General features: G+C 38.2%; 1 protein-coding gene across 2 annotated transcripts in view; it reads right to left on the bottom strand.

Moving 5' to 3' along the window:
- Positions 1-6,641: 6,641 nt before the first annotated feature.
- LOC120774251 (protein obstructor-E-like) overlaps positions 6,642-19,678 on the bottom strand; it is a 231,586-nt gene continuing 218,549 nt past the window's right edge. Inside the window, exon 7 of one of the 2 annotated variants that reach the window (XM_040103715.1) lies at positions 6,642-7,382. In XM_040103715.1, the coding sequence (XP_039959649.1) occupies positions 7,314-7,382 (69 nt within the window). In that variant the 3' untranslated portion in view covers positions 6,642-7,313. The remainder of the gene's footprint in view (positions 7,383-19,678) is intronic. The other variant, XM_040103716.1, reaches the window with a different exon arrangement.

The following is a 19,678-nucleotide window of genomic DNA, read 5'->3' as shown; positions in this document are numbered from 1 at the left end:
CCTCGAAGGGAAATCATACTACGAGTTATCTCGTAGTTGGCAGTCAACATGTTAAAGGCGTATGTATAAATTTCACAGCTGTCCGATCGTTAGCTTGTGAATTACATATATCATTTTAATTGAAGCAACCTTTGTTATTGTGACAAAAATGGATATTAATGTATTTGACGTATTGTTAAAATATTGTCTTTTGAAGCCAAAAAAATAACTTTGGAGTAAGAATTTGACGTGATGACGAGCCACAAGAAAATCAACCATCACGGATTGGTATACTAAGTCTAGACGTGGTGAAATAAGCACCGAAGACGCCAAAAGAGACTGCCGACGCAAACTGACAATCTAAGAATAGAAATTGAACGTGTTTAATACAAAAGTATTATTCACGAATATTTAAATATGAGAAAGCTCTGTACGAAGTGTTTGCCGCTCGAACTCACTTTTGGCCAAAAACAACGCCGAATTGATGATTCGAAGCAGAGTTTCGAGATGTTGAAGTTTCGAGATGTTGAAACGCGACATTTTGCTTTTATATGTGACAAGGGATGAAACAAGGCTCTCCGATCGATAGTCATCCGAGTGGACTGCACACGTTTACCCCACTTCTAAGCATGGAAAAAACCAACAGTCGGCTCGTAAGGTTTCGGCGTCTGGTTTTTTGGAATACGCATGGAATAATTTTCATTGACTACCTTGAAAAAAGAAGGACCATCAACAGCGAAAATCGAAGTCGCCAAAAATCAGCAGAATTTGAAGTAAAAAAGACAATGCACCGTCTCACCGTCTCTCGCAAAAACTCATGAATTCGAATTGTTTCCGCAATCGCCGGATCTGACCCCCAGCGACTATTTTCTGTTCTCAGATTTCATGTTCTGTGGTAGAAACTTTCAGCGAAAGAAGTAGTGAGTGTAGAAGCCTATTTTGAAGCAAAGTGTAAATCGTACTTTAAAAATTGTATCAAAAAATTTGAGTTTTGCTATAATAAGTGTATCACCCTTGTTTTGCTAAGGTGCCGGGAACTTTTCAATTGATCTGTTAAAACATATAATATTGTCTACAATGAAGATACTCAAAGCGATAATCGAATACGTTTCCGACATTAAAATATTACCTTAAACATGTTTCGAGAATATGGTGATACATATTAACTTTTACTTCACCGAATCAGCTCTACTCACCACACTGTGCAGCCTCGATCCATCCTCATTTCTCACAAACATTCACAGAGTGTATCAACTAAAAGCTGCTTGATTGCAACAAGCATTCTGTTTTCTGTCCGAATCAATGACTCTGGCTCTAGTTGTAACTGCGCTGACAATAATGTTGTTAAAAGGAAAAAACAATTAGTTGTCAATTAATACAAATTATCAAGACTTGCCACATTGTTACACTTCATTGTGCAACAAAAATGCCAAAGCGCAATGAGGGCTGAGACAAAAAAATGCAGAAACAGCAAAATCAGTAGTCGCATTAAGCACATAATAAATACCAGTAGAAGGGCAGCAGTCGCTGAAAGGGGAACTGGCAGCGCTGACAGCAAATACTGACGACTCATGCATAGACACACCCACACACATACATACACATATAAAAATGCGAGTTTATAAACACTCATGTTTCCTTGCACATCCTGGCGAGTTCCAGCAGACCACCGACATTTGCGGCCATTGTCATTCCCCTCGGCGGACTGTGCTTTCCCGGTTCGTTCCTCGGCGCATTACTTCGCTTTGTTTATTTGAATTCTGTTATTTCTCTTAATTATTTTTTATTTAATTTTCTCGCCAACACGCAAAACGCAGAGAAGCGGAAAATCCACAGCAGCTTCCAAATGCAATAACAACAAAACACAACAACCCCGAACAATCGCATTCATCTGCTGGTGTGCGGTGGGCGCGGCATTGAAATACCAACGGAAATGGGCGCATACAAAGCGGTTCGAGCGTAAAAATAGAAATTAAATGACTTGCAGGACAACATGCACTCGCACTGATTTGTTTTTGTTTGCTTCTTTTTTCATGCCTCTGTTTGTTTTGGCTGTCTGCGTTTGCCTAGTATATTTATATGTGTATTGTTGTGTGAGTGTGCGTGGGCAGGAGCGCGTCTCGTCGGGCTGACCTTTGATAATTATTCTATGCGGTTGTGTTTAAGACAGCCAATACGAGGGTTGCTGTTTACACTTTATGATTACTTAAAGAAATATGGTAGACAGGGACACGGGTATAAGTATCGGTACGGATGGGTCCAAACTAGATAATCGAGCGAGAGATGGTGTCTTTTCAACAAAATTAGATAGCACAATCTTCTTCCGACCACCAGACCACAGCAATATCTTCCAAGCAGAGATGGCAGCAATTAAAGGAAGCCTTGTTGTTCCCTCTTTGAAATCACTGACAAAAGTCTCTTGGTTTCATCAAAAACAGTGGAATGATGCTTTGATCTCTTAGTGGATCTAACAATCTACTTCACGATAAACCAACAATGAGTTCCAGATCAGAATGATATTCCTGGTAGCAGTAAAGCATATAAATTCGCCAGAACAGGCTTCATTCTACAACGAAGCTTCAATATAGACAATAGATATTTAATCAACAAACAACTTATAGATATAGCAGAGTCTCGGCGGTGTCAATCCCTTACTTTCCATATAAACATTCAAACATGTCTTGAGTGGAAAATAGACCGCACTTACCCCTATCTTATTGGCAGGCATGCCAACTAACGGAGGATATCTGTCAAGAGAAGGAAGAAGAAAAAATTATAGAAAATGTTCTATGCGAATAAAAGCTTTCTAAAGGAAAAGAATCACAATCATTGGTTAAGGATTTCTTGACGATATCTCGGAAGATGCACATATAGAACTTTTTGTAATGATGATCCTAATCAGAAGCACTTAGTGATTCAGAGAGGACATAATAGATTAAAGGGAGTTTAGTCCCGGCGGTTTTACAATAAGTCTCCTAAAGTCCTATGTGCGTCATCAGACATCCATTCTAACCTACCTATCTATGTAGATAAATATGAAGTCCAGTGGAGTAAAGTCTACTATTTTTTCTAATAGATGGCTTTAGTAATTTGTTTCTTGAGAAGTATATGTAAGTGCGATCAGTCTATATGACGCTGGGAAGATAAGATTTTGTACTTCAAAAACTGCTCTGACAGTTTTGTGATTACTTCACTTAGTATTGTTCAAGATTCAGTCTAAGTTAGATATCAGCAACGAGAAAGAAAATATGTCATATTTTACTGTGCCTCTTCGATAAAATCGAAAAGGTAAGACAGGCGGTTGAAACTGTGCGCTAATGTTTATGGTCCTGATACACCAAGCTTTAGAAGGCCAATTGTCGAGAAGATCGATATGCAAAGGAAATCGTCGAGTTTCACTATGTAAGCATTACATCTACCAGGCGCTAAAACCTCGAATGTGTCAACTTCACAACATATCGTTCGAGGTTAGAGAGATCTTTCATACAACAAGAGGCCTCCAAAGAGTTTTTTTTTTGTGGTTGGCAAACTTCTACCAGTATTATCAACTACCAGTCAATCCACCAGTCTATCAACTTTCTTGCCTTTTTTTTTAACAATATCACATCCGTCAATGCCATAACATCAAAATATGCTCCCCCTCTCTACCATTTTCAAAGTATTTCGATTTTTCTACTAAGGATTTGTCGCTGTTCGATCAGACAGCATAGTTTCGGTGCGTTGAATTTTGCGGAACGGTTTGACATGAGGGTTTCTACACTTATTCATACCAAGCATTATGCAATAACTTTTGGAAAAAACGCCGTTGAAAGTCCCTTTAATATTTAGGAAAATGTTTTGGTTCAGGTTTATAGAACCACTTAACCAAAACGGCAGCCTTCGTAAGAACTATTTACATATTTTGCGTGTTACTGTTTTGCTTGTTGATCCCTTGCCTTCCATCGCTGACACGCATAAATTGTTTGCTGCTGTTGATGCTGTAGAACACGCTGGCATTATATTTGCATGTGAAGGGTCGGAAACTAATTTAATTTGTGAATGCAACGTTATTTGAGTAGTCGCATTTCATTCGGGATTTTAATTTGTGCTCGCATTCTTCTACGAATATTTTCAGCTCGCCACTTTTAAGTACATGCACTCATACATACATATGTACATATGTATATATTAGCCTGGATTTGCTTTAAGAAAATTAGATTGCAATAGTAGTATTTTCTTCATGGAACTTAAAAGATTAACAACGATTGATTAAAGTAAGGACTTGAAGCTTCCAAATCAATGCAACTATAATAACTTAGCACACAGTGATTGATTTTTTTTAAGTAAAATAAGGGAAAGCTTTGAATGCTGTCATAGGTATACGGAGGGAATCCGAAATAGTTTGTGCATCGTTTCATGAGCAATGATGCAATATGGATCTATTGTTAGAGGCCAGAGGTCTAGCAATAGCCAAAACAGTGAGGTTCAACCGCTGAACTTTTTCCAAGGAAAACGCAGAGCTTCGTATCCGCCGGAAAGGGAACCGTTTTCTCGGTTTCCCAAAGTGTGATTTAAATTAAGAAAATTAAATTACTTAAGAAAAGCAGAACAGTCATAAAGCTCTGTTATACCGCATTATCAGGCTAATGGAATACACCGTATTGTAAAAAAAACCCGCAATATTTAATGAAGAGAAAAATGCCCTTCCAATTTTACAGCGCATCTGCTCACAATTTCACGACCACGCCACGACCAAATTGACCAAATTATGATACGAACCACTGCAGCATCCACCGTATACTCCATATTTGGTCTTGAGCGATTAATTTTGTTTCAAGACATCAAATATAAATTAAAGTCAATGGAAAGTTAATCTTCGCAATAGCAATAGCAAGGCAGACACTGGTAGAGGGATCGTTAGTCGGACACAGACTCTGTTTGAAATTCGCGTCAAAGGCAAGCATCCTAAAGTATAACTGCTTCTCATGGCTCCAAGTAGAGGTACTTTTTTCAATAGCCTCTTTTTCAGATCACGTTAGAGTCATTTGAAGCTGTCATCTTATTTTTGTTCAGTATTGTTTGGCATTTTATCATGGAAAGAGTTACGTCTGAACAACTTTTACAACGTTCTGTAAAGAATGTGTTTCGTCCGCTTCCCTCAACTTATGGTAAATATAATCGGCCTCCTGAGCGTAATATTCGCTACATCATCATCCATCTTTAGACCCTGCATTCATTATTGGATAATATTCGACCGAATAGCCTACGTCCAGAATGAAGTGAAGAAAATATAGCAGCGTTACCTGAGAGTGTTCACGAAGAGCGTGGAGAGTTTATTCGGCACCATTCGCAGCAACTTGGACTGACGTATGGAACGACTTTCCGCATTTTAGGTCGATATCTTAAATTAAGAGAGTATGAGCTCCGGAAAAGTACCAAGAAGATCTGGCGTTTTCAGCAATTTGACCCATTTCAGCCTCAATGGGCATGCAAGCAAGCAAAATTTCCGCATTTGGGACGATGAGTAACCTAAAGAGTTTCTAGAGCTGCCATTTTATCATCACTTCAATTAATTAATGGATTTATTGAAAGAACACTTCGGTAAGCAAATAATTTTACGTTTTGAGCCGGCCGTTTGACCACCAAGGTCGTGAGATACCACACCGTTAGACTTTTTCTTGTTTACATATTAAAATTTAAAGTCTATGCGGACAATCCCGCTTCGATTCAGGCCGATTACCAATGCAAATGGTCGAATGGGTCATCGAAAATTGGACTCAACGGATGAACCATCTGAGACGTAGCTTCGGCCAAGATTTGAAAGAGATAATCTATAAAAAATAAATGACAAAGAATGTTTTTTCTAATGATTATAAGCATTCCCCATTAATTTTGAAGTTTCTGTGTTTTTTGTTTTAAAAAATAGGGAACCTCGAACTGGATCACTTTTACATCTGGTATCATTAAAGACTAAAACTGGTATTTTCGTGACACATATGACTATAATAGTCTTATCGAACCTAATATCCACAGGCATCCAGAAAATATTTTCTTCTGATGGGTTAAAGATACTGGATGTTTTTAATAGTTTTAAATTTCTTTTTCTATATTTTGAAACGAATTTTGACTTTTTTATAATATATTTATTGAAAACGCTTTATCATTTTATTAATTTACAAAAGCATACATTTTTAAAATTATTTATATAAGCTTATAATACAAAAACATTAGTTTCTTAAATTTCCATATATTTTTCAAACCATCCAATCCAATTTCATAAAAAACCATAAAAGTGAATACATAAATTTTATTTGTGACTTGCAGAATTCCACCATAAATGAGCAAGTAGGAGGCGGAGTAGCAAAACGGACTGCTTAAGTGAGTAGTTTGCCAAAGAGCGACATGAATTAAGCCAATTAGTATAAATACATTACCGTTAGGTTGAATTTTAACTTGGCAATTTTATTTGTGATACATATTTGTCAAACGTTTTTATAATAACTAACTTCGTTGTTGCTAAAAATGTGCACGGAACATCGCTTGAGACTAATGATGTTGCTCTCACCGCAGTTAATGTGGCTAAAAATCGGTTGGGAGCGGATAAGCTGAATTCAAATTGCCACAGGCTGCTGAGCAAGCTTTCAGCTTGGATGATAGCATTGTTGTTGCAGCGCTTGTATGACAAATATGACACTAATACCGTTAGTTTATAAGCTTATCCTTGCTGGCAACTTCGCAATTATTGTTATTTTAGCAGCCACTCGAATTTACACGCTCTGCTGAATATGTCTCGAGCACACTGAGGTGTTCCAAACTAATTGTAGCGTCACTCGAGCATGCCATTTTGACTTTGCCGCACGCCACCGTTAACCCAATATGACTGAACCGTGTCACAAAATTTAGTTAGCTGGAATTTTCACACCACTCGCATTACCAATGATAGCTAGCTTGGTAAGATGTTCACTTAAGCGCCGCTGCGTTACTGCGCCTCACACTGCCACTCTCTCTCTCTACTTCTCCCGCTCTCCATCACGCTCTGTCTTTCCTTCCCTATCTATTACCGTCATTATGATTCCTGCATTTTTATATTTTCGTTTTATTATTTATTTCCTCTTCATTGTTATTGTTATTGTTGCACCAACGTCTTGTTACTGCATATTTGCTTTCGTTGCATTTTAATTTGAAACCACCGTTATGTTGTTCCTTATCTTCCACCACGTTGTCATAGCACCTCTCAACTCGGTGATCTCTTAACTCCTCATATTACCGCCGCTTATACACACTTCTCACCTCTCTCTCACCTCCAGCTCTCGAGCTCTTCGGCGCCACTCTCCTCTGCATTTTGATTGGAATTTCTAATTTCTAGCACGTTGAAAGTTCTTGCCTTGCAACGGCAATGGCGGCACACCTTCGTTGGCCAGCTGCTGGCGTCAAGTGTCCGTGCGGAAGCAGGTGTCCCAGAGCGTCAAATGAAAGCAAACATGTAAGAGACAACAAAAAAGAGCAGAAGAAAAATACAAATGAGCAAAAAGTGTTATAAATTGAGACAAGCATGTAATGTAATAAAGGTGCCACACAAAAGGTGGCGTCCGCGCAACAGCAACAACGCCAACAATGCTGTAATGAATGCGGGTAAAAGGATACAAATTAAAAAATATTTCGTTAGCCAAGCTGACCGAACACACAAAAAGTCGAACGCATGCGGAACAAAGTAATAAGGCTACAATAGCAAGAAAGTGTTTACAACAATTAAGGTTTAACAATGTTAGCGGAGATGACGGAGATGCCACAAAAAATAATAGGGACGCACAGAAATTAAACACACAAAATGAGAAATACCACACAATGGTACACTACAAGAGCGGTAAATGGAAAATAAACAAAAAAATTTAAAATGTTCGACAGACACATACACTACAGTAGATCCGTTTAGTTGAGGTCTAAATAGAACACATTGCTTTTTAATAGATATTTCAATTTCAGAGCCTGAGAAAAATTGGAAAACATTTTGTTCCAAAAAACTTCACATAAAAAATGTCACCATGTCAATCAAATATCGCGAAAAATAAATGAGACAATTCAGTCCAGTATATGTTCAGAAAAAAGACTCTGTTTTCATATGAAGAGATTACTTGAAGACTTATAAGAGTTAAGCAGCTATAAAATGGAAGGACTTAATCCAGAAAAAATCCACAAAAGGTCAATTTAAAAGTTCCCAGTCTGCCTCATAAATGGCGCTACTAGAACTAAATCAATTTAATTTTTAATTAACCAAAACCTTCAAAGGCGCATATATGAATTGGACGGCTGTCGGATTATTATTTTGTAAATTATATAATTTTAAATCTAGCAACTTTTGTTACTGCATATGGAAAAAATAGATAAAAAGGAATTTCGTGAAATATTGCTTTTTAAAGGGAAAGAACTTAGCTTGATGACGAGTCTCCGTGCACTGCCGCAAGAAAATCAAACAACAAAAGGCCGATCGTCAATCATCTAACCACACGAAGACCTCACTTCTAAGCATGGAAAACCCCAACAATCGGCTACCAAGGTTATGGCGTCTCTATTTTGGGATGCGCATGAAATTTTTTTTTTTTTGAAAGTCTTGAAAAAGGAAGAAATTAATCGGCGAGAAATGGCTTAGCTCTGGTACTTCAGGGGCTATTTACTGTTCTCAGCCCTGAAAATAGCAGAAAGAAAATTAAGGCTTTGCACTGAGACCTATGGTCTATTGCGCCCTCACCTATGTATATCATACATGGTCACAAAGATCCAGCATTCTGAACAATCCCAGAAGCTTGCTGTTTGCTACTTAGGTGATGTGATCCCTGTCCAAGTAGATGGAACCTAGAGCCTTAAGTCTGCTTCTGCAAATAGTTGGGCAATCCAGAATCAGGTGTTCTGGAGTTTCCTGTTCCATGTCGAAGAATCGGCAAGAGACTATGTTCAATGCCGACAAGGAGGAGGAATTTATCTCGGGGAAGCTTGATCATCTGCTTAAACCTTGCAATATTGTAATATCCCTAAAGTGGCATATTTATGCTACCTGCTACACAGGCTGTACCGCAGAGCGGGCTAGTTCGTCGGTCAGCTTATTGTACCCCTTTATGCCGCGGCTCCCAGATTAAGTGAAGTGTACCCGGTTGCACACTGATAGGCAGTTCAGCCTTCCTATACACTCGCTAAGTATAGCGATACGCTAGTTGCGATAGTGCGGCGGAGATTGAGTTCGGCGCACTGACTTAGAGCAAATACTTATACTTGAAAGATGCTCGGAAAACGTCCCATTGAAATGGGTAGTTTGGTATGCGGTCCTGCAATGCCAACTCCAGTGCGTTCCGGTGTTTTTGAGCCGTCAGTGTACCACTGGATAGTGCTGCTCAGTAGTATGTCGAACGTGGAATCGTTCCACTTCGCTTTACTTCCAAGAGTAACCCTGAATTTCTCTGTAAAGTTAACTCTCTTCGTAATGCCGTCCCTTGAAGGAAGAGCCAGTGGTGTGTCTTCCCCTAGGGCCTTCAATTGTTCTTTCCTTTGCCGAAACCCTCTGCTGCCATTAGCATATGTTTCGCTATCTGTTTGATCACTAGATGCAGCGGTGTGAGCCACAGTATGACTACAATATCTCAAATATCAAATCGTACTACAAACTTACATCGGAAAGTTGGAGGGTCGCTATAATCAGTGTATCTCACTAAATAAAAAAATGAATTTTGCCAGAAAAAGTGTTTTTATTATGGTAAGCCGGGGACTTTTCAATTGACATGTTTACTTCTTGGCCGAAAATATATCTCTACAACGTTTTCTCGACTATTTTGGGAACCCTTAGACACTTGTTTCTTAATATTTTAAAACAGATATCATTTACTTACGTTAGATGTCGCTACTATAATCGTAAGTTATATTGTATTTAGTTTACGGGAAGTTCTAGAGTTCTACAAGGAAAGCGTGGGTTCGCGTCTCGGCTAACTGCCATGATAGCAGTCTATCAAAGAATGAGGCGATTCAAATGAACTAGAATATTTTTTTATTATGTACTCGGTCACAGAAGCAGATAGTTTATTTGAGAACGGTCTCGAAGAGCTAGCCCATTTTCCGAAAAATATATTTCTTAATAATACCGTATGACGTTCTGAGCACACTCGTACATCGGCGTCTTTATCAGTCGCGTCTCAAATATAAACTGTTCAAGAATTTTTTGGTTCACGAAGACTGATTTAATTTTTAAAATATTAGAACAGAACGAAAAACGAATTATCCGGAGAAAAACGAACAAGTTGGTGAACTATAGAAACCTTGCCAACAATATGGTGAAAAGATATCAGAATCACACTAAAATTTTCCTATGAACTTACTATAATATTATGTGCGCTCGCAACACATATGTACATATTTTTTTAGAAGAAATTGGATTATCTCAAATATACAATATATACATACACATATGTGTAAGTACATAACTGTAAGCTCGAGCATTACTGAGAGAGCTAGTTTTAAGCAACCAATATGTCAGCGCTCATACTATAAAACTAGCAACACTTCCAAGGCGCCATAAAAAAGCAACCAAAGCACAGCAATTTTTAATTAACCGTTTCTTGCAGTGTACTAAAAAGCATCATAAAAACATCGCAGCTTCACGGAAAAGAATGCTTTGTGGTCGGACAAAAAAGGAAAGCAGAATCTAATAAACACAACCTCTGCCACAGTCAAATCAAGCCGCATTCACTCATTTTTCCCGCTTATTCTCTTCCTGCTGTCCTTCCTGCCTTTGTTTTGGTCTTAAAGTGCCGAAAATGGTGACCATCATTCGTTTTAATTGTTTAATTAAAACATGTTCGTTTGGGTTTTTTCCACTTCCTTGCTCATATTCTTTCGTTCACTTGTTTTCTGCTTTTTCTTCATTACCGTTATTTCCTGCGCAGCTCTTTATTACCGTTATTTTGTTGTAACTTGCATATTATGCTGTTTTCGTTAATTAATTGGTGTTAATTAATGTAATTTGTATGTTAATTAGTATTCATGGCGTAAGCAAAGACATCGAGGCAGCTGCTAAAAATGCTAATTGTGGACCTTTTGGATAGCAATCATTGTGGAAGTTAGCTAAACCGGTATATAAAATTAACTGAATGTGGTTTTATGCGTTCGACGCTGTCAAAATGTTTACAAGTCAAAGACCCTTAAAGGTTCAACAATGCTAAGCATGAATTATTTTGTGAAAACAGAAATTGTTTAAGTAAATCCCGTCATTCCTTACTCCTACAGAATATATATTTTTCTGAAAGGCACGCGGAACCGTTCGTATTATCAGCTTTTAAGATTTGTGATCCAATATCCTTAAACTGCTATACTGAAGACAACAGCGACTAGATCTCGAGGCAATCCCTTGGTAAGTTGGCTTTTAGGCACGGAGCTATGTAAGGCTTTTGAGCATATACCAAGTATGGTGTGAATTGTCCAAGTAATAGCTTGGTTAATTAGTAGAAGAGAGGCGCAAGAGCGCCAGATCCCTGGCGGCAGCACTCAAGCCATCATTAGACCCATTTTGCTAACTAGTGTTAGCCAACTAAGTCTTATCCAGCAACTGGTTGGATTTGAGAAAATTTGCCTGATTACTCCAACTAACCAATTTCTTTTACGTTGAAACATTGGGAACCATAGACGGTAGCCGGTTTCTATACCCTGAACACTACGCATTCACGTATTCATGCTCTGAATTCTACAAAATCCACTTTACCAACTTTCTGAAGTTGGGATTTTAAAGGTAGGTTAGAGTAGAGTTAGATATAGGCAATGTTACTTAGTTTCCTCTTGCCTAAAGTTCTACCTTTTCAAGTTGAAGTGAAGTGAAGTTCTAGTTATTACTCTTAGTCTTTATCAATAAAATGTTGTTTGAAAAAGTCATCGAAAATGAATTCCAGTCGAAAGTTTCAGATCTCTCTCGATAATTTAAACACTGAAAAATATCATAAAATATTCCTTTTCGAAATCATGATTCCTACCTCCGACATAATGATAGATAGTATTTAAATTTTTTACACTGACCATCTTTTAAAAACAATAAAACACTACTTTAAGATGATGTAATTTGTATATTTTGTTCAGTGCTCATGCAGTCGCAAGGTAATTCTGACCCTATACATATGTATATCGCAAGATGTCCAGCTTGCATCTTAACTTCAGCAAAGTTAATTTTTCCTTAATTATCGCTAATGTGGTTAGGTTAAAAATTTTAATTTTAAAAGAGGTTTGGAAGAAGGAGAGGTAGAATCTTTTCAGCACATCTTTCTAAACGACCCTACTTTTATGAGGTTAAAGCCGAAATACCATGATTTTCATATCATTAGCTTTTCAGGCAAACCAACCGAAATCAAAATAAATTAACATGTGAATTCATAGAAGGTTTTGGGTAATTTGTAGGGGAGTTTAGTGTCACAAAAGGACTTGGCTACAATTTTCCAAACCTTCAAGCCGTACTATAATATCTAACCAATAAATATTGTTACTCCAGGAACCTGAAAATATTTGTAACGAGCGTTTCTTAAGACTTTTGCTTTTCAATTAAAAAAATATTTTTTTTTTGTATATTTTGTAGAGCTGATACTTGATTTAGACTTAGTTTGGTTTGCCATTTCATAATAAAGAGACTTATTTGGGAAATCATGCAAATGGATCGGTTAACGTGATTCATTGCGCGCTGAGTCCAATATTCGGTCGATATAATCGCACATCACAGTTGATAAATCGAGCACCACGGAATTCATTACTGATTGAATTGGTACGTTAATAATATGTGATAATAATCCACAAGTCATTGTGCGAAAGCCGTTACTAACTAAAAAAGTCTCTGCTGGATGCGCTATATGAGCAGATGACATTATTAGTCCATTCTTCTTCAAAAATGAAGTCGAATATAATGCCACAGTCAACGGGAACGCTAAATGGCCATGATTAAAATCTTTTTTGCCTAAATTTGAGATTGATTGATTTTATTATGTTGTTGATGCGGACAACATTCGGTTCCAAGAAAACGGCGCTGCATCTCATACAGCCAATGAAACAATCAATTTATTGAAAGAAACTTTTGGTGAGCACATAATCTCCCAGACTTTAAGATCGTGCACGGCGTGGACAATTTTTGTAAAGTCGCTTGTCTACGCAGATAAATTCAAAACAATTAACGCCTTGGAAGAGAATATTGGTAAAATTTTTGCTGGCATACAGCGGCAATTTCTGGAAAAAGTGATTGAAAATTGGACTTCTAGGATGGAATTTATTCGAGGCAGTCGCGACTGAGTGTTCAATTATCCAAAATTATTTTTAAAACAAATCAACAAATCCTTGACTTCTAATAAAACTAAATTTTTGGCTATAAAATTTAATAACATACTTTCAGTATAATTTCTTCTTGAAACCACATGTCTGAAAGAACACCCATTATATTTCTTTTAAATTTTATAAAGCTAAATTTAGGTGAGGTTAGGTTAGTTTGACAATTGATAGGCCACGCATAGAGCAGCCTTGGTACTTTGCGATACCAGATAGAGTTCAGTTGCTAGGTCCAAGAGGAGTAGTCATCCTTTAAGATGCTTGTACTTGACGCGTAATTTAACAGGCTCTGCCGCCTCACCATCGATACCTGCGTGGCGACCCCAGATGCTACTAGCGTAGTCTTACCAATACAGGACAAGTGCACAAAGATGCTCCATTGTTTCCCATTGTGTTGCAGCCGGGCGTGTGTTGCCTCCAAACAGTGACCAGTTAAATTCCGATCAAACTTCTACAGTATCTTCTATCGAGCGTCAATTAGAAAGCTAGCTTTACAGACGACTTTTTTTGACATATTTGATAAATTTTGCGAGGAACCTTATACTAAGTTTGGTATCTGATAATGCTAAGCCAAGAATTCCTTCCTTATTACTTCCGAGTCCACGACAACATTGACGACTATTGTAGAGGAAACACCGTTGTTATCAATGAGAAGCAAGCTAAATCAATAATCGTCCTTCAACTGTTTCATACTTAAAAACCAAAAATCCACCAACAAAAAATGTGCTTCCCATCAGCTGATTACTTGCTCGTTAACCACAAAAACGCATTTGTTATACAAATTTCACTTTGAAATATGGAAATTGACGTTCACACTCAAACATGAGTCCGCAATAAAATTTTCGTTGGTTGCATGAATTTGAAGAAATATTTGTATTAAAAATGCAGCACAGCATGAATTGTGTCAAAATGTCAATAAAATATTAGACAAGTACTCAACATTTTCGCCAAATTCTGCCAACAGTCAACACTAAGCGTATTTACACTAAGCAACACACTTGCAACATAGCATAGCATGGCATAGCAGAGCAATGCACAGCACAGCTGATGCCAAATTGCGCTCGAATGCCGTTGCAAATATTGAATGTGGCAGAATGAGAATGGAAACGTGTTGCATGGCATCCAGTGCACAATGCAAAGCAAATTACAATAAAATCCAAAATACACACACACATCCACACAAATGCAGTTGCACATACACGCATGCATAAAAATAATACGGAAAGTGTTGAAATGCAAAATGAAATGCAAAGTGAAATGTTCGAGCAGCGCCGGCATGACAGGTCGGTGGTTTTAGGGAGATACTCAGTGTCCCTGGCGGCGTGCTTAGATACTTGTAGTAGATGAATAAATAGATGAATAAAATAAATAAGTAAAATGCACGTAAGCACTTATGTGAGTGTGTGACGTGCGTGTGTGTGTGTGGCACCCACCTTTGTTGCATTGCCGAGTGTAACAGGTGACTTAATGCAGGCAAATAACTCGATAACAACTGACACTGAGTGCTGGCAGTGCTGAGCACTATTCTATTTTATTTCCAAATATTTGCTTTTGCCAAAATCGGTGTCGACAAATGTACACACTTACACATGCGCACGAGAAAATGTCAACAAAAAGTACTTTTTTCTCAAAAATAACTGTCAAAAAAATTTCACTTTTTACCTTACAACTTGTCAACACCACAAACTGATTTCCAACACAATGCAAGTGCTATAAAATAACGTTTTATTTGTCGAATTTGGTAGCTTTTTCAAATATTAATTTCCGTTAGCAATAACAATAAATAAATTTCATTTTTCACTTCATCCTTTGCTCTCCTTACATATTCATGTGAAAATTCCCTGGGCAAAACAAATTGCATTTCACTTACAAAATTCCACACGATTTTGATTTCAATTTCCCTCTATTTATTTTTTATTGAACTTATGTAATTTAAATACCCAGCAGCAGGAGGTTTTTGGTTTCTTTTCAGAATATTTACAGTACAAGGTGTCACGGAGTGATTTTTTTAGTTTCGTGAAGTGATTATATGGACTGGCAATGCGGAAGCCTTTTCTGCTCAAACTTTTCTCAAAACTTGGAGACGATCACGTTCATCTCGGAGGCTGGCAGGGATAGGCCCAAAAATTTTAAGCCCAGCAGCCTCTCCCCCTTCTTACTAAAAAGTTATTGTAAAGGCAAGTCATACTATCGTGTTGGAAAGATTGATAGACTAGTACATAAGGAGGCGTATTTCGAGGGACCATTTATCAGGACAAGTCAGTTAAGTCAGTCGATACTGCCCTGCATATTATCGTGTCATGACTTGCGGAAACCATTACGGTTAAGGAATTGGCTGCTGAAACCTCCCTTGATATAGAGGAAGCTTCCAATAACGTCCAATCGGAAGCAGTCGTAACTGCTTTAGACAATCTTGGGGTTGAATAAAATCTCAAACATCTTATTTTCAGTCTTCTGTGCGACAGAGTGAGAAACGGAATGGGGAAACTTACGTGCTTCACGAAATATAAGTAGGAGAAAGCCACAAGGTGGAGTACTCTCTTCTCTTCTATGGATCATGGCCGTTAACTGAACTGCTTAAGCAAATTGAAGATCGTGGCTGCCGAGTGATTGGCTATGCAGGCGATGTAGCGTTTATGGTCAAAAGAAGGGGCCTGAGTACCGTTTACGAATTGACAATTGGGTAGTCGTAAAAGGTCTCGCTATCAACACAAATAAAACTGAGATGATTTTATTTACTAGAAGATATAAGATCCCGGTGATACCGCTGCCGCAAATGGGAGACATCCGTCTGCAACCGGCGGATTCAGTAAAATATCTGGGGCTCATCCTGAATAGGAAGCTTTCATAGAAGCCGAATATCGAAGAGAGAGCAAAAAAAGCATCGAATGCATTGTACTGCTATAGAGGAGCCATGGACAAAAGGTGGGCTATCTCACCGGAAATGGTTCTCTGGCTCTACGAGACCACAAGCAAGCCCATTCTGTTTTATGGAATCTTTATGTGGTGGAGGGATCTCGAAAAGACCAAACTTACAAAGACACTCGAGAGCATTCAGCGGGCGGCGCTCACCAGCATTTGTGGTGCACTAAGGTCCACTCCAACCATGGCACTTAACGCCATCTTGAGTAGACATCATCGGATGGAGTATGGCTGCGAAAGTTGCTATCAGACTTTCAGAGTCTAGGTTCCTAAAAAACCGCGTGTATGAACACTCGAAAATCCTCACACACTTTGACTTCAGACTGGCTCACTTGGATCATGGAATCGCGAAACCATACTCTGCCGACTCCTTCCCTACCCATATACCGGCGAGGAAGCTATAGGTGGGAAGAAGTAGTTGGAGGAAAGAGGCAGTGAGCTTCTTTACGAATGGGTTAAAGCTTGGGAGGAAGGTTGTTGGAGGGGTTTTCTGTCACTGAGCAGGAATAGGGAGGCCTGGAACCGCTAGCGGTAGAATGAGAGCGGGTTAGTGCTCCCGTATCCTCTTGGGTTCTACACCCAGATAGCTGGGCTTCGTCGAAATATGCCAGCGCTGGGTCACTATCGGTACATGCGTTGTCCATTTTGGACCACGATCGACCGCAAGAGATCCAGTGAACTCTTTGCTCTCAGTAAGGTTAACCTCTCATTATTTGTTGGTTTTTTTACAGGCCGTTATACTATTGAAGTCCACACAGTAACGCTAGGAATCCTGCCAGACTCAATCTATAGAAACTGTATGGAAGAAGTTTACGTGAAAACAACTCAACACTTCCTTCTTGACTATCCCGCGTTTGGGAGGTCAACACTTTAATTAAAATTCCCTCACTTCCTTTCCATTCTGCCGTTTTCCAAACATCTTCTCTCTCTTTAAGTCTCTCAAGTGTCAAATTCAAGTAACTGTTTAAGTTGTCGCCTTACACTGACATTTCAGTTGGACTATCTTTACCGGCAAACACAACTATTGAAAATTCTTCACTCTCCGGATGTGAAGCCTAAAGCAAAGCACTCGTCTGCCTCTACCTGCTATGCAACCACATAATAGACTGTATAGAGGTTTCATTGTCAATCCCACATTTAGTTAAAACATCCCATTGATATCAAAATTTCTTTTAATAGAAAATGTCAACAATATGTAAAATACCCTAAAATCACAAAACTGTCACTTTTTCATTTCTTTACGTTCAACTATTTTAAGCCAAGTACCCAAAGACGGCACTAAAATGTTTCAATTTTTTTCGGCACTTCCGCTATCTAAAATGACTATTTCGCACTTGCTTTTCTCCAGCGACATTCATTTCACTCGCTTCCGTCTACGCCGAGCAGCTTCTTTCTAGTCTTGCATTGTAGAAGATTGAACTAGAATCGGCGATAAGCGTTGCTTTGAGGCGGAAATTGAAAATTTTCTCTTTTGAGAAATTTTTCCGCTTTCTGTCGCCGCTCGCTGTCAACGAACAAAGAGAATGCCGGCTATTTAGTTGTTGTTATTATTTGTACTGCATTTCTATGGAGTTCTTTGCAACATTCAAATGCTGGCAGATCAGCGTGCCGAATAACTGTGAGCCAGGATGGCAGAGAAATGCGGCCGCAACAAGAAAAAGTGTTCTATTGAGAGGTGTTAGGCAGAGTTCACACTCAGCAAATGTTTGAGCTCCAATTTTTAAGCCTAATAGTATAATAAGGAATATTGCTAATCACCTGGATAGATATTTTGCGACTGGAATGTCTTCTCTAATTACCGCTATCGGAGGAACAATGTCATATGAGAAATGAACACCAGAGAATGTAGTGGATATGGGGCTCTTAAGGTAATACCGGCAACACTGCCTTGGGAAATGTCCATTAAGAGTTGTCTTCCATTATTTAGTGGGTAAAAAATCAATTTTTTTCCACCACAAGATGATTCTTAATAGAAATATCAGTTGGTTGTTTAATAATTGTAGTAACATCTAGAAATTAGCCTTAATAACTCTAGAAACAACAACTAAAACCGTCACAAAGCTTATCACTAATTTCTTATTTACAGAAATCTTTTTTTTTGACCCACATTCACTTTTAATGGCGTATTAATAGCTTTCTCGAATCATTATAAAAATGGTTGGAAGCTTTATATAAGCTCGAAGCTTGAAGCTTTTAAAGAGCTTTCCTTCAATTCTCTTTTTTGATTCACTATCAATTTCAATGACGTATTAATAGCTTTCCCGAACAAATTTCTTAAAAACTTCCTATAAGCTCGAAGCTTTGAGCTTCTAAAGAGTTTTTCATTGCAAAAAGATTCAAAGTATATTACTAATATTGAAAATGCCTGCTGTGAGCCGAATACGATATGAAAATAAGAATATTTTCTAAAACGTAAGATATTGTTTTCCAGAACCGTTATAAAAACCGTTTTCGAAGCTTTTTATGACCTATTAATAACTTTCCCAAACCATAAAAAAAATTTTCTAAGCTTTCTATAAGCGCGAAGCTTTAAGCTTTTTAAGAACGAAGAAAGCTCAGAGTATACTGCCAGTATTTAAAATGCCTGCTGAGAGCCGAACACAATACGAAAATAAAAACATTTACTTCAACGTTAGATATGACTATCCCGAAGCGTTATAAAAACCGTCCCCGAAGCTTTCGAAGTAGCACTAGAATCTACAAAACAAAAAAACTCTAAGCTTTTTGTAAACTTCTCATTCCTTAAAAAAGTTCTTGCTTTATGTTAGATATTACTTTCCCGAACAATTTTAATAACCGTCCCCGAAGCTTTCTATAGCAGACTAAAATTTGGTAGTCACAGAACAAACTATTACAATTTTTCCCAACAAGTGCGCATCAGCAATTTACTCTGTTCACTTTCTTAGGAGCCATATTAGCTAAAGAAGTCTCAACACAAGACTCTTCTAACTGAAAAACTAGCAAAAAAGTTGGCACACAAAGCGTTCGGTAGGCATTTTGGCCCCGCCTATGGCATACAAGAATTGCCACATCCTGCCGCTGTCAAACTGATAAGCTGCATGGCCCACTACAGGCATACATATTCACCCCTTTTTATACCCACCACACACACGAACATGCACAACGATTATTGCAGTGAAAACGGATGCTGCTGCCAGCACCCAAAGGCATTCAATTTTATTGAATATAAAATATTTGTAAATATCATTGCATTTCTGGAAATCAGTGCAGCAATGCAATGCTCGATACAATTATGCGCACACACACACTCACACACATCTATAATATATATGTAAGCGTTTTTATTTTGCAATATTTTCTGCAACAAATTCCACATCTCTGGCGTATTGAAGTGCTCATCTCATTCATTCCGGCATTGATTCGTTCAATGCGCGCCAAATCAGCGGCAAATGTGAAGAAATTCCATGCTGACATATTTTCTCCGACATTTCAATTGAGGGCATTGAGG

This window comes from Bactrocera tryoni, chromosome 4 (assembly GCF_016617805.1).
Source record: "Bactrocera tryoni isolate S06 chromosome 4, CSIRO_BtryS06_freeze2, whole genome shotgun sequence".
In the NCBI taxonomy this organism is placed as follows: domain Eukaryota; kingdom Metazoa; phylum Arthropoda; class Insecta; order Diptera; family Tephritidae; genus Bactrocera; species Bactrocera tryoni.
Note: the sequence above shows the minus strand (reverse complement) of the source record. Positions and strands in the feature narration are given on the sequence as shown.